This window comes from Lycium ferocissimum, chromosome 8 (genome assembly GCF_029784015.1).
Source record: "Lycium ferocissimum isolate CSIRO_LF1 chromosome 8, AGI_CSIRO_Lferr_CH_V1, whole genome shotgun sequence".
Lineage (NCBI taxonomy): Eukaryota > Viridiplantae > Streptophyta > Magnoliopsida > Solanales > Solanaceae > Lycium > Lycium ferocissimum.
In genome coordinates this window covers 36,502,828-36,516,384 of record NC_081349.1, presented here as the reverse complement: position 1 = coordinate 36,516,384, position 13,557 = coordinate 36,502,828, and the positions used below count along the sequence as shown (strand labels likewise).

At 36.1% G+C, this 13,557-nt stretch overlaps 1 protein-coding gene across 1 annotated transcript; it reads right to left on the bottom strand.

The window, feature by feature from the left end:
- Positions 1 to 651: 651 nt before the first annotated feature.
- Positions 652 to 1,836, bottom strand: LOC132066303 (uncharacterized). The gene has a single exon (XM_059459636.1). It carries the CDS (start codon positions 1,834 to 1,836, stop codon positions 652 to 654), a length of 1,185 nt encoding a protein of 394 aa, XP_059315619.1.
- Positions 1,837 to 13,557: the final 11,721 nt, after the last annotated feature.

Sequence of the window (13,557 nt, the reverse complement as noted above, 5' to 3'; positions counted from 1 at the left end):
GACCTCAACAACATGTAGCATATAGTATTGTCATTTTCATTCAAGAGAACCGGGTTCCTCTTGCGAATCTTGAAAGAACATGCTAACATTTTCATTCTTACACACACAACAACTTGTTAAAAAAAAAAAAACACACACTACACAAACTTCCCCCTTTTGGCATCATTGAAAAGAGACATTAGTTGGCACAAGCTTTAAGAAGTTCAGAAACATTAACTCAAGCCACTTGGGCAGCTCAGCACAAGTACCAATAGAAACAACAAAGCAACATGAAGTAAAACATATGCAGAAATCAGAGAAATTGCCAATCATAACAATATTTTAGTACAAAAACATAGTAATCAATCCAACACAAACATACAAAATTAATTGTCAAAATGCCAATATCACCAATACAGAGAACAATAAAGAAAAGAACTAAGGATAGGTTTCAAGAATTTGGCTAAAAGGAAGGTCAGGGTTTGGCAGGATTGGATGGGTTGACAGGGTTAAAAGCTTTGAACATCATGTCCAGTCTAGCGTATGCAACTTTGTGATTAGCCAAGATTTGCTCGTGGAGCTCTGCAATTTTCTGTGTGAGACTAGAATTCTCCTCTCTCAACTCTACAATTTCTTTCGCTGTATCACCACTGGGACCAGGTCCCTCCGCTTTCAGTCTAGTGATTTTAGACTCAGCAAGGTGTTCTCAACCTGCAACCTCTCAACATCAGCTAAGATTTTCTCATTTGCCTCAATCAGACCCGAGATAGTGGATGTGGTTCCTGCTCCTCCCTTCTTTGGAACAAATTCACACTCTTCCAGTGTGGACATAGAGAACATTTGCTTCTTGGTCCCTTTGGAGGCTTTTCCAGTAGGTACTTTGAAATGCTCAAACACTTTGGTAAGGAGAAAGCCATAGGGAAGACCATGCTTACCATCCTTGACATCCACCACCTTTATTGTGTGTTGCAACATTATCCCAGGCAGACTGATCAAGTGGCCACCATCCAGAATTTCCATAAGGACCACGTACATCTTGGAAATACACCTTTTCTCAATCCGAGGAAGCATGACTTTGTTCACAAACTCAAAGAGCAACTGGTACTGAGACTTCATTTGTTTCTTACAGATAGTTTCAGTGATCACTTGCTCTCCCCTTTTGACTATGTGAAGCTTGAAGTCCGCAGTAGCCTTGTCTCCTTCCTCTAGTCTATTTGCTTCATCAGTTGGAACACCAAAAATTTTTCCCAGTTGCTCTTCATCGAAGTTGAACTCCATTGTACCAACATTGAAAACTAATGAGTAATCATCAGTGTACCTAAGGTTGACAAAGAAGTCTGCTATTTCTTTTTCATAAGCCATTGCAGGACCTTCTATCAAGTACTCCCATTTTTTAGATTTGAGCACTTCCATTAATTCTTCTAACGTTTTGCGCCCAACAATCTTTAGGTCAATCACTCTACCCAATAAAACTTTCTGCCCTTTTAGATTGTTTTGTCTTTCCTCCTCCAATTCTTGCTTTCCTTTCTTTGAGGAACCAGGTCCCTCTGTACTAACTCTTCTTCTCTTGAAGGAACCTGCCTCCTCACTAATAGCAATTTTTCTTTTCTTAGGGGATTTTGACACCTTCTTCCCCTTTTCCACTGCTTCTTCCTTTTCACTCTCTTCATCATTTTCACCATCACCTCCTTCATTCACAATTCTCTCCTCAAAAACCACAGATTTTCTTCTTTTTTTGGAATTTTTCCTGACCAAGGTGGCTTGCTCCTCCTCTTCTTCTTTATCAGACACAACAATCACCTCTTTCTCTTCATCTCTCAACTTACTCAAATTTGCCAAATTTACTTGCCTCCGCATCTTACCAGTAGTCTTTTCTTTGTTAATATGTAAGGCAGAGTCTAATCTTTCCTGAGACTCTGCCTAGTGGTAGGAGGTCTCTTTCTTTGTTTATGAGCAGGTTTCCTATTTGTAAAATGTTTTCTCCTGCTTTCCTCCTTTTTCATCTTATTAGCACCCCCAGACCTCTGCCTATATATAGTTCTCAATATAACATCATCATCGGAGTTTATCTCATTACCTTCAGAGTTAACCATCTCAGAGTGGCTAGAGGAACTAGGTTCCTCCTCTGAAGAGGCTTTCCTTTCAGGTGAAGGTTCTTTCCAAGGAACTGCGATTGTAGACACTGATTTTGAGGCAGACGCTAGCTCAGAGGGACCAGGTCTCTCTGTCACCACAGTATGACCTAAACTACCTTGTCCCCCCTGAGTTGGAGCACCCACTTCCTCAGTCTCCATCTCCCCATTGTTACCAGGAATAGTATCAACAACATCATCTACCCTATCCTTATCAGTTTCATCACCCGTTACCACACCTTTACCCAAATCACCAAAAACATCCATATTTGCAAGAGAAGTTGGGTTACCTGAGCTTTGAGGAACTTCCCTTAAGTTTCACCTTTCGTTACTGCATAGTCTCGTTTTCACTCCTTGACTTATCACTTCTATACCGTCATCCTTTTCAGAAATTTTCGCAGACTTAAGATATTGAGAAGTTGTCATAGTATGAGTGCTTCCTTCCGAATTGGGTTTCTCAGAGAAAGTGGAAGTAGGCACGAACTTCTTTAAGATTTGGCTTTTACGAGTTCTAGAGGAACTAACAGGTTTTGTTGAGGACATTTTAGGGTTTTGGTCTTTTGGAAAGGAAACTGTTGGAGATGATGAACTTGTTTGTGGGTTGGTTGAAAAAAATCTTTTGGGAGAGGAATGAGAGGGATTGGCTTCTGAGGCACTAGGGGATGAAGCTTCTTTGTTTGACATGATCGATTTTGGAGTGAGAAGATATGAACGATGAAGGCTTGACTGTTGAGAGTAAAGTAAGAGAGAGAGAATTTTATGTTGAGTTTTTAAAAGTGGGTGAGAGAGATAACAAAACGTTTCATTTAAGTTTTGGGTTTTAAAAATTGTAATGATTCGACTTTGGATTTTGAAGGAACAAATGATGACATGGCACTTTGACAATTCAAAAGTATATAAGTACTGAATTAACTACTAACCTGAGTCAGAGGGACCAGGTCCCTTGACTATTTTTTTTTATAAAGCTTAGGCAATAGCTCTGAAATATGCAATGTCTTCAGTGCTTGTGTTGTCCTGAGAGTGCCATGTGTGCATACCTGTAACAATAAAAGAGTGAGTTAGATGTCTCCAAAAAATACTTTAAGCATTGTACCTTTTCTCTTGACATAGCCAATCATTGAGGGACAATTAGTTGAGCTTGATCAAGCCCAACTCCAGACAATTCCTTTCAAAATGCTCTCTGCTCAGTGCCTTGGTGAAGATATCTACAATCTGATCTTCTGTGTTGCAGAACTTCATGCAGATCAAACCCTTCTCCACATTATCCCTTAGGAAATGATGTCTCACATCAATGTGCTTAGTTCTTTTGTGGTGCACTGGATTTTTTGCCATATTAAGTGCACTGGTATTGTCACACATTAGAGGCACACAATCAGTGAAGACACCAAAATCCTCAAGTTGTTGTTTGATCCACAATAATTGAGCACAACAAGAGGCAGCAACCACATACTCAACATCAGCAGTAGAGAGAGCCACAGAGTTCTGTTTCCTTGTACCCCATGAGATCAAGCATGAGCCCAGAAAATGTGCCATACTATAGGTACTCTTTCTATCCACCAAGTAACCAGCATAATCAGTATCAGCATAACCAACCAAGTTAAAATTGTCTCCAGGGGGATAGAAGAGGACCAGGTCTTGTGAACCTTTAAAATACCTCAATATTCTTTTAGCAGCTTTCAAGTGAGACTCTTTTGGACTTAATTGGAACCTAGCACAAGCTAATCTACATTAACGAACACAATATCGGGCACTGCTAGCGATTAGGTATAGAAGTGACCCAATGATACCTCTATACATGGTTTCATTCACAGAAGGATCGGGTTCATCCATATCCATCTTAGTAGCAGTTCCTATAGAGGTATTAATAGACTTTGCATTTTCCATTTCAAATCTTTTACGCAGCTCCTTGATGTACTTTTGTTGACTAATCATGGTGCCCTTTTCAGATTGCTTGACTTGCAGTCCCAAGAAGAAGTTTAGCTCACCCATTATGCTCATTTCAAATTCACTTCTCATGAGCTTAGCAAACTCTTCACATAGGGAATCAAGAGTAGCACCAAAGATGATGTCATCAACATATACTTGCACAATCAGCAGATTCTTCCCTCTTTTCTTTAGAAACAGAGTGTTGTCAATTCTACCTCTTGTAAACCCATTTTCCAGAAGAAACTTTGACAATCTTTCATACCATGCTCGAGGAGCCTGCTTTAAGCCATAGAGAGCTTTGTCAAGCTTGAAAACATGCTCAGGATGATCATGACTTTCAAAGCCAGGAGGTTGCTTGACAAAGACCTCTTCTTTCAAGTATCCATTGAGAAATGCACTTTTGACATCCATTTGGAACAATTTGAATTCCATATGGGATGCAAAAGCAATTAGAATCCTGATTGCCTCTGTCTTTGCCACTAGTGTAAAAGTCTCGTCATAGTCAATACCCTCTTCTTGATTATACCCTTGAACTCCCAGTCTTGCCTTATTTCTTGTAGTGTTTCCAAACTCATCAAGTTTATTACAAAACACCTACCTAGTCCCAATCACTATTATGTCTGCTGGTCTAGGGACCAGGTGCCACACCTTGTTCCTTTCAAATTGATGAAGCTCTTCTTGCATAGTACTAATCCAGTGAACATCTTTCGATGCCTCCTTGGTATTCTTGGGCTCAATTTGAGAAATGAACGTAGGGTAGGCAAACATGTTTCTTACCTTAGACTTGGTTTGGATGCCAGAGTCTAAGGGAGTGATTACATTTTCAAGAGGGTGAGACCTTTTGTGCTTCCAGTTGGATACTTGAACTTCAGTGCTTGAGGGACCAGGTGCCTCCGTGTTTGATCCATCATTCGCATCTACAGATGCATGATCTCCACTTTTTTTAATCAGCACTAGGAGTTCCTGACACAGCATCAACTACTCTATCTTCAGCTTCAAGTGGAGTGATCAAGGGACTACGTACCTCGGCATCATCTGGATATTTTGTTGCATCTTCTTCATTTCTTGCCTCAACTTGATTCATCATTTTAGCTTTTCCATTTGTGATTTCTAGGACCTCATTAGGAATTGAGAGGTCTCCATTGTCTGCTTCACCACTTTGTGTCCCTTTGCTTCCCAACTCATCTGTCTTATCAAAGATCACATGCACACTTTCTTCCACAATTTGAGTTCTCTTGTTGAAGACTTTACATGCCTTGCAATGAGAAGAGTACCCATGAAAGATTCCTTCATCACTTTTAGCATCAAATTTTCCTCAGGCCTCCTTACTATTTTTTAGAATAAAGCATTTGTATCCAAAAGCCTTAAGGTAAGTTAGCTTGGGTTTCTTTCCATTTAGCAGCTCATAGGTTATCTTCTCAAGGAAGGATTTGATCATACACATGTTGATCAAATGATAAGCAGTGTTAACAGCCTCTGCCCAGAAGCTTTTGGCCACATCACTTGCAATCACCATTGTTCTTGCCATGTCTTCAAGTGTCCTGTTTTTTCTTTTCACAACACCGTTTTGCTGAGGTATTCTAGGAGCAGAGAAGTTGTGACTAATCTTATTTTCGGCACAGAATTCATTAAAGTTTGCATTGTCAAATTCAGTGCCATGATCAAATCTTATATTTGCAGCTTGGTGTCCCAACTTTACTTGAATCTGTTTCACAAAGGCTACAAACACAGGGAATGTTTCATCCTTGGTTCTTAGAATAGAGTCCAAGTAAATCTTGAAAAGTCATCAACAGTCACAAAGATGTACTTTCTTTCCCCCTCTACTTTGAATCCTCATAAGCCCACAAAGATCCATATGAAGAAGCTCAAGTGGCCTAGAGGTGCTTACTTCCTTCTTTGGTTTAAAAGAGGTCCTGGCTTGCTTCCCCTTTATGTATGCATCACGCACCTTGTGATCTTTGAACTTGACATTTGGTAGCCCACGGACCAGGTCCTTTGCCACCAGTTTGTTCAGTAGAGTGAAGCTTGCATGTTCGAGTCTCTTGTGCCACAGCTTAGCATTATCATCCACAGCACTGAGACAAGTCAAGTCACTATCATCAGATGAGCCAAAATCTGCTGCATAGATGTTCTAGTATCTTTTTGCAGTTAGTACCATTTTTCCAGTCTTGATATTGGTGATAGTGCACACATGAGACAAGAACTCCACTTTATTCCCTTTGTCGTAGATTTGTGACATACTTAGCAGACTGTAACTTAAACCTTTCACATAGTAAACATTTTCAATAGCATGGGAGAGTGTCTTGCCAATTTTGCCAATATGAAGAATATATCCTTTCTTCCCATTACCAAAGGACACACTCCCACCTTTCAAGGCCTTGAGTGAGAGAAATTTTTTCATCCTTCTAGTCATGTGCTTTGAGCAGCCACTATCCACAAACCATTTTTGACTGCTCCCTCTCACTCTAGCCTGCAAACAAAGTTATTTGTTAGACTTAGGAACCTAAGACAACTTGGGTCCCTTGTAATCATAGAATAGGTGAATAAGAGATCTATTCGCCCGTGCAAGTAACAAAGATTTCATCTTTTGGGGACCAGGTCCCCATTCTTGGGTTTATTTTCAACATAAGCTCTGTTTCTATGCATTCGAAATCTTGCTTTGCAGGAGTCTTTGTAATGACTAGTGTTGCCACAGTGGGTGCAAAGCCAATTATCAATCACAGAAACATACTTGTTGTAAGGATTGAACGGGATCTTAGCCTTCTTATAACCAATGCCCTGTCTACCATCATTGCCCTTGCACATAGCAGCAACCTTATCAGAGGAACAGGTCCAACGAAGAGACTTATCAAGCTCAGTTTTCACACGTCTTAGATCCTTTTGAAGTTGCTTATTTTTTTCTAGCTCAGCAGAGAGATTCATTTTAGCCTTTTTGAGTTCACTTTCAAGCTCAAAATGAGTCTCACTACCCACTTGTTTTCCTTTAGAGGGGGTGTTCACCCATTTGTTCATCTGACTAATCAACAGAGCATTATCCTTAGTTAACTCTTCAACTTGTTCGTTCAGATCAACAATATTAACTACCATATCATCCCTTACTTGTTCTAACCCTTCAATCTCTTCATTTAAAACATTTTTCTTATTAATAAGGCTATGATAGGTATCAATCAGCACATTTGCAAGAGATATTAATTTCTTTTGAGAATAGTATTTCAAATTTTTCTGAACGTCAAAAAAATTTACCTCTTGATTCTCATTGTCACCTTCATCTTCCGACTTGGCCATAAGTGTAAAGATGGACTTATACTTCGCAGGTTCATCTTCAACGACCATCATGGAGGTGTCCCCTGTTTCTTCATCTCCAGACTCACTAGAGGAGTATCCCCAAGCAACTAGTGCCTGCTTTACCAAGTTATCTGCCACATCTCTTCTTTTGAACTTCTTATCTGGGACTTGGTTCCTCTTCACTCCCTTGTCAGCATTTTTGTAGTGATCTTTCTTGTGAAAAGGACATTCCTTAATGTAGTGACCAGGCTTCCCACATTTGTGACATAAGTCATTCTGTTTGAAGTTCTTGCTGGAGCTTCCTATCTTGGAGAACCCACCATTTTTACGAATCATCTTATGGAACCTTTTTGTAATGTAGGCCATATCAGATTCATCACCACTTGAGTCACTTTTAGCTGCTTTAAGGACCAGGTTCTTGTCTTTCCTTGGCTCCCATCTTTCAAGCTCCTTCTTTTTCTTCACCTCATAGGTTTTGAGATTTCCAATCAAATCATCAAATGCCAACTTGTTATTTATATAGGGAACCAATGAGAGCATGTGAGGATCATGTGAGTGGCATGTGATATAGATAGAGACATTGCAATGATCCTTGTCTTTTACCCAACATGCAACTCTTTGTTCCACCGTGGCTCTGCAAGTCGGAACAGTGCCACAACTCTACAACTGTCACGTTCGTCCAGTACCCAGGGAACCTGATCAAGGACCTGGTCCTTGGTGTATATGTCGATCATCAAAACTATGAAATGTCATAACTCATCATATATCTACCAACAAGAGTATGGCAAAGCAAAAAATAAACGTCCGCAAGAGATACCGAGGTTTACACGCGGAACACCGAACCCACAAAGCTCCACTAAATCAATCAACAAAAGTTATTAAAGTTCTCTAAAAATTGGCCTCAAAACAAGTGTCAATTCAACAGTATCGATGGAAATAAAGATTGCACAAAAATTAGAGAAGAAATGAGAGAAATCATCATTTACACGAGCTACTGTTCACGTCCAGAGATTAAAAAATGAGGTTGAGAACATGATGTTGAGAATCCGTAAATCAAATTCGAGCACAATCCAACGGTTAATCCCTTGTAGTTTGTAAAAATTGAAGACCACATAATACAATCTTCACTATTCAAATTCAGAACATGATATTGAGAATTCGTAACTCAAATTCAACCGCAATCCAACGGTTAACAGGTTGAAGAGGAGTATTTGAACAATATTTTCCCGGAGCAAAATAAAACATTTTCTTTCACTAAGGCCCCGTTTTTCCATAGATACCAAAAAAATTCATTTTTTTTTTTTTTTTGGAATTTTGCAGTTGGAGTTGTGTTTGGCCATAGGTTTTGAAATTGTAGTTTTTGGTGAAGTGTAGTTGTAAAAAAGTGAATTTTTTTTGAAAAACAAGTTTTTTGAGTTTTGGGGATTCCGGAATACAACTTCAAGTTGTATTCGGAATTTTCATGGCCAAACGCTGATTCCGAAAAAAAGTGAAAAAAAATTCCAAAATAAAGTGAATAATTTTTATGGCCAAACGGGGGCTAAAACCCTCAATACGGCTACAACTATTTTCTTTCTCTTTTGTACGTTTTCAAACCTACGCTAATTACAAGGTCATATTTAACTTTTTTATATTAGTGGATTTTAGCGCATAAGTGGACTAGTTCCAAAGAAGACACCTTTTATCCTTAAAAAAAAAAAATGAAAACCCCAAGATATTTGTACAGTGGGTTAAGAGGATCATTTTGAAGGAATAATTTTGTAAGGATTGCTTCAGATCTAAAATATTAGTATCTGCAACCTATGTTAGGTTAAGGATCATTTTAAAACCTATGTACAGTAACGGATTCAGAATTCAGTGTTCATCTTAAAATCAACAAAAAATAAATTGCTTTTAGTAGGATTTCTAACTCCACTCTTTCATGACTTAGCCTAGAGACTACCACCTTTTAACTAAAGCATCTAAATCTGTTATTACTTCCTGGGTGCTACTTAATTTTTTTAATCAAAATTTTAATATTTTCTATATGTCTACGTAAAGCATTCACCGCGGTTAATGAGTGCTCGAGGACCAAATATTAGTACATGATTCTGCCCCTGCCTATGTATATCAATTTCAAATATTGTATATAATTAAACTTTAAATTAGATACTCGGGATTATTTCGGAGACCCATTCTCTAATTTGATTTCATTAACATTTATCTTTTTTGTGGATATATTACTCTTAAAGGCTAGAGGTAAAAAAAAAATGAGAAACACTTAAAAAGTAAACCAACAATATATTTTTTTTTGCTAACAGTAAACCAACAATTAATATTCATATGGATACATATGAATATTACAAATTCCATACATCTCTTTTCTTACTACTAATTCCAGTCATGCATTTTCTTTAGTTGATTGAGTTGAGAGCCATAATAAAAGCCATCTTCTTGTACTTTCCAAATACATAAGAAAATAGGAGGGTCACGTGAGCAGCTATATATCAAGTCATAATTAAAAATTTCAAATGCTGCTTCTTTTCTACCCCACCAAAAATGACAGAAGAACATGGTTTTTTTAATAATACTACTGTGGAAACTAAAATGGAAATCATCGCCTACTTTAGGATATTGCCATCCAAGATCGTTGTCTTTAGATGCACAATGAAACTTTAATGGTATATCATTATTTGGGAGCGAATCAAGAATATGAACCTGGAAACGACCATACTCAGTAGCTATGACTTGATAAACGTTGATAATATACCAAGTAATGAGTAAAATGAAAAAGCTTCTATTCATGATGTTGGAACTTATTGTTGATTTTTTGCAATTGTAGCAAATTCTCTTCTTTAGCTAGTTTTTATAGCTCAATTGTTCAAGTTAAGTGACTTAAAAGGGAACAATTAATTAAATGGTTTTTGCCTTTGTAAGGTTGAGATAAGACCATAATTTAATGTTTTGAAAGAACTGAATTCAGCATTAACTCATTTTACTTGTATTAACAATTGTTCATATCTTAACATACTTCTCAACGAAATGTGGATATTTGAAGAGTGAGCTATGAATGATGCAACTAATTCTTTTTCTTGATCCTTTATTTTCTTTATTTTGTTTTTTTGTATTTTTCTGTTTTATAATTTGAGTGAGGTAAATTAAAGCGGGCCACGTTCATTCACTTCGAAACAACTTCAAATATATGGTTTAGGTTGCATATGACTGAAGTTCAATAATTTTGGCTTGAACTTTCTTATGTGCCTAAACTTGAGGAAAAATGACTGAGCTTCAGTCATATGTGTCTGAAATTCAGTCATAATTCAGACACCGCATGTCTGAAGTTATTTCGAAGTGGGTAGACTTATAACTTTTTATGTATTGCGAATATGACTTAAATGGTAATCCCAAAATGTAGTATATGTGTATTTCGACCTTATAAAATTGAGATTATATAAAACGTAATGTTTTGAAAGAATTAAATTCAAGATTTACTCAATTTTTTTACTTACATTAGCAATTTATTCTTATCCTTACATTTTCTTTAATGAAGTGTGGATATCTCGAGAGTCGAGAGTCGAGAGTCGTTGTACCTTATGCGTCTTATGCTTTATGTTTTTCTTTCACGTTTGGGATAAGGCACTATTACCCCCTTGAATTATACCCCAAGTTGCTACGACACACCTTACCTTTTCCTGGGTCCTATTACCCCCCTAAACTTATTTAAAACGGAATAATTACCCCCTAAACGCTGACGTGGCAAGGAGAGTGTGTTTCACTCTCTTTGAGAGAGTGAGAAACATAAAAAACGGAAAAACTTAATTTTTTTCTTAAAAATCTGTATTTTCTTAAAATATGAAAATAAATCTAGTTTTCCAAATTTAGTTTTAAAAAACGGGTTTTCCACATTTTAAAAAAATAATTAATTTTTCCAAAATTTTATAAAAATTCAGTTTTTTCACATTTTGACAAGAAAAACACTTTTTCAGGATTTTATTTGAAAAATAAAAGTGTCCTAAGAAAATGAAATCATGAAAATCAAGATTTTTTAAGACATTTTAAAAAAAATAATCAAGTTTTCCATATTTTTAACAAATCCATTTTTTCATATTTTAAAAAAATTCATGTTTTTAGTTTTGTTTTGAAAAAAAAACAGGTTTTCAAAAAAAATCAAATTTTCAAATTTTCATTTTTTTTTTTTTAAAGGGTTTTAAAAATCTTTTTTTTTAAAGAAAATTTAGTTTTTTAATCCATGTTTTCAGTTTTTTTTTTTAAATGGGTTTTAAAAAAAATGTCAATTTTTGTTAAAAAACTGCTTTTAAAAATCATTTTTTAAAAAAAAAATCAATTTTTTATCTTTTTTAAAACAAATTGACATGTAAGCTGAAAAAAAACTCTAAAACAAATAAATACATATGTGGCAAGGAGAGTGTATGTCACTCTCCCATATGAGAGTGGGCATCAGTGTTTAGGGGGGTAATTATTCCGTTTTAAATAAGTTTAGGGGGTTAATAGGACCCAAGGAAAGGTAAGGTGTATCGTAGCAACTTGAGCGTAATAATGCCTTATCCCTTCATCTTTCTTTATTTCTCTTTAAAAACCTTTATACGAGTAAGGTGAACTCAGAAAGTAAGATTTTTTTTGTAAAATAAAAGTAAGATTAATTTCACGATGATCATTTTATTTTATTTTTTAATACCAAAACAACACAATAATATTCAAATTTTAACTAAATATCACGATAATTATTTTTTTTAAAATTGTGATAAAAAGGAAATTCACTCAACTTTTATTTAACTGCGAGTATTTTTTTTCATACCACATATGTAAGGATCGATTTGATTTAACATAATGGTTAAGGATTGTTTAAGATGTAAAATAAAGTAAGCATCGGGGGAGAGAGTTATATCATATTAACTTTTCGCTCAATAATTGCGTAGGTCAAAGTCAATCTTTTTTAATTATTTCAATCATCTCTTTTGTTTATCAATTCAATCGATTAATTTTCTATACAAGATATTAAATAATACTATTACACAATTTTCATTTGTTACATAGAAATATCAAACTTCTATATAACATTAAAAAACATAAACAGTAAATCTCCAACAATCTTCTTGTTTATTTTCTTTAATTACTTCATTTATTGTTCAAGCTACCAATGAACTGATGCAAAATATAGATATATTATATTTTTTTACTATTAAAAAATCATCAGAAACAACATACTTTATTCTCAGAGCCTCCATAGTCGGTTAGGTGAGGTCTAACCATAGTCTTTTGACTTTTTTCTCAATTAAAAAGCAATACTCTTGATAATAGATATTTAAAATAATTACTCTCTGTAAAATAATCTTGATAGTAAACGTTCATTGATAATTGTCTTTTCCCGTAGTTTAACACTCAAAAACATTTTTTTATAGTACTTACTTTTTACAAATAAAAATCATTCAATACATAAGCAAAACAAGAGTTTCATCCAACACTTTAATCATAGAATATTTTCATAAACAAGATTCAAGTGAAGAAAATAAATACTACACAATTAGATATTCATTACAAAGCAAGGAATCAAAGAATGAAGAAAAGTTTAAGAAAGTTCCCAACTCAATCTTCAAATCTTAAACCCCAAAGTGTGGTGCAAAAACTCTAAGCTCTCCAAGACTTGTATGAAATGGCCAAAGATGAGTTTTACAAAACCCTAAAAGAGTATTTATAACATTCCAAAACAGGAACAAATTGTGGACAAAAATACCCTGCGTGCACAACATGCTACTCGCATCTGGTGTCGCATGTGCAACATGCCAGTCGCATGTTGCACCAAACTATAGCATGTTGTGCAAACATCTCTGTCAGCACATGTTGCAGCAAGTGCTGCTCGCATGCACAACATGCTACTCGCATGTCTTTGCTAGCATGTGGCGCATTTCAACTATTTTTGCTCCATTGCTCCGTTATGTTCTCCGGACATCTTATCCTACAAAACGACATAAATACACGAAAAATAACACCAAAAGTGCTTGAAGAGTCACAAAAGCTTAAGGAATTAGCATCGAATATCCCGTAATTTCACGGCACATCATACGTCACGAGGAAACTGAACTGAGGTCGTGGGTTCTCCTGAAAGATCACCTCCTTCATTAATCTCTTCAGTAGAAGCTTTTATTGTATCCCCACTCTCGTTGCCATTAAGGACTCCAATACCTGGCACATCACCCTCTTCCAACTCAACTCCCTTAAAAATATTTAAATTAAAAAA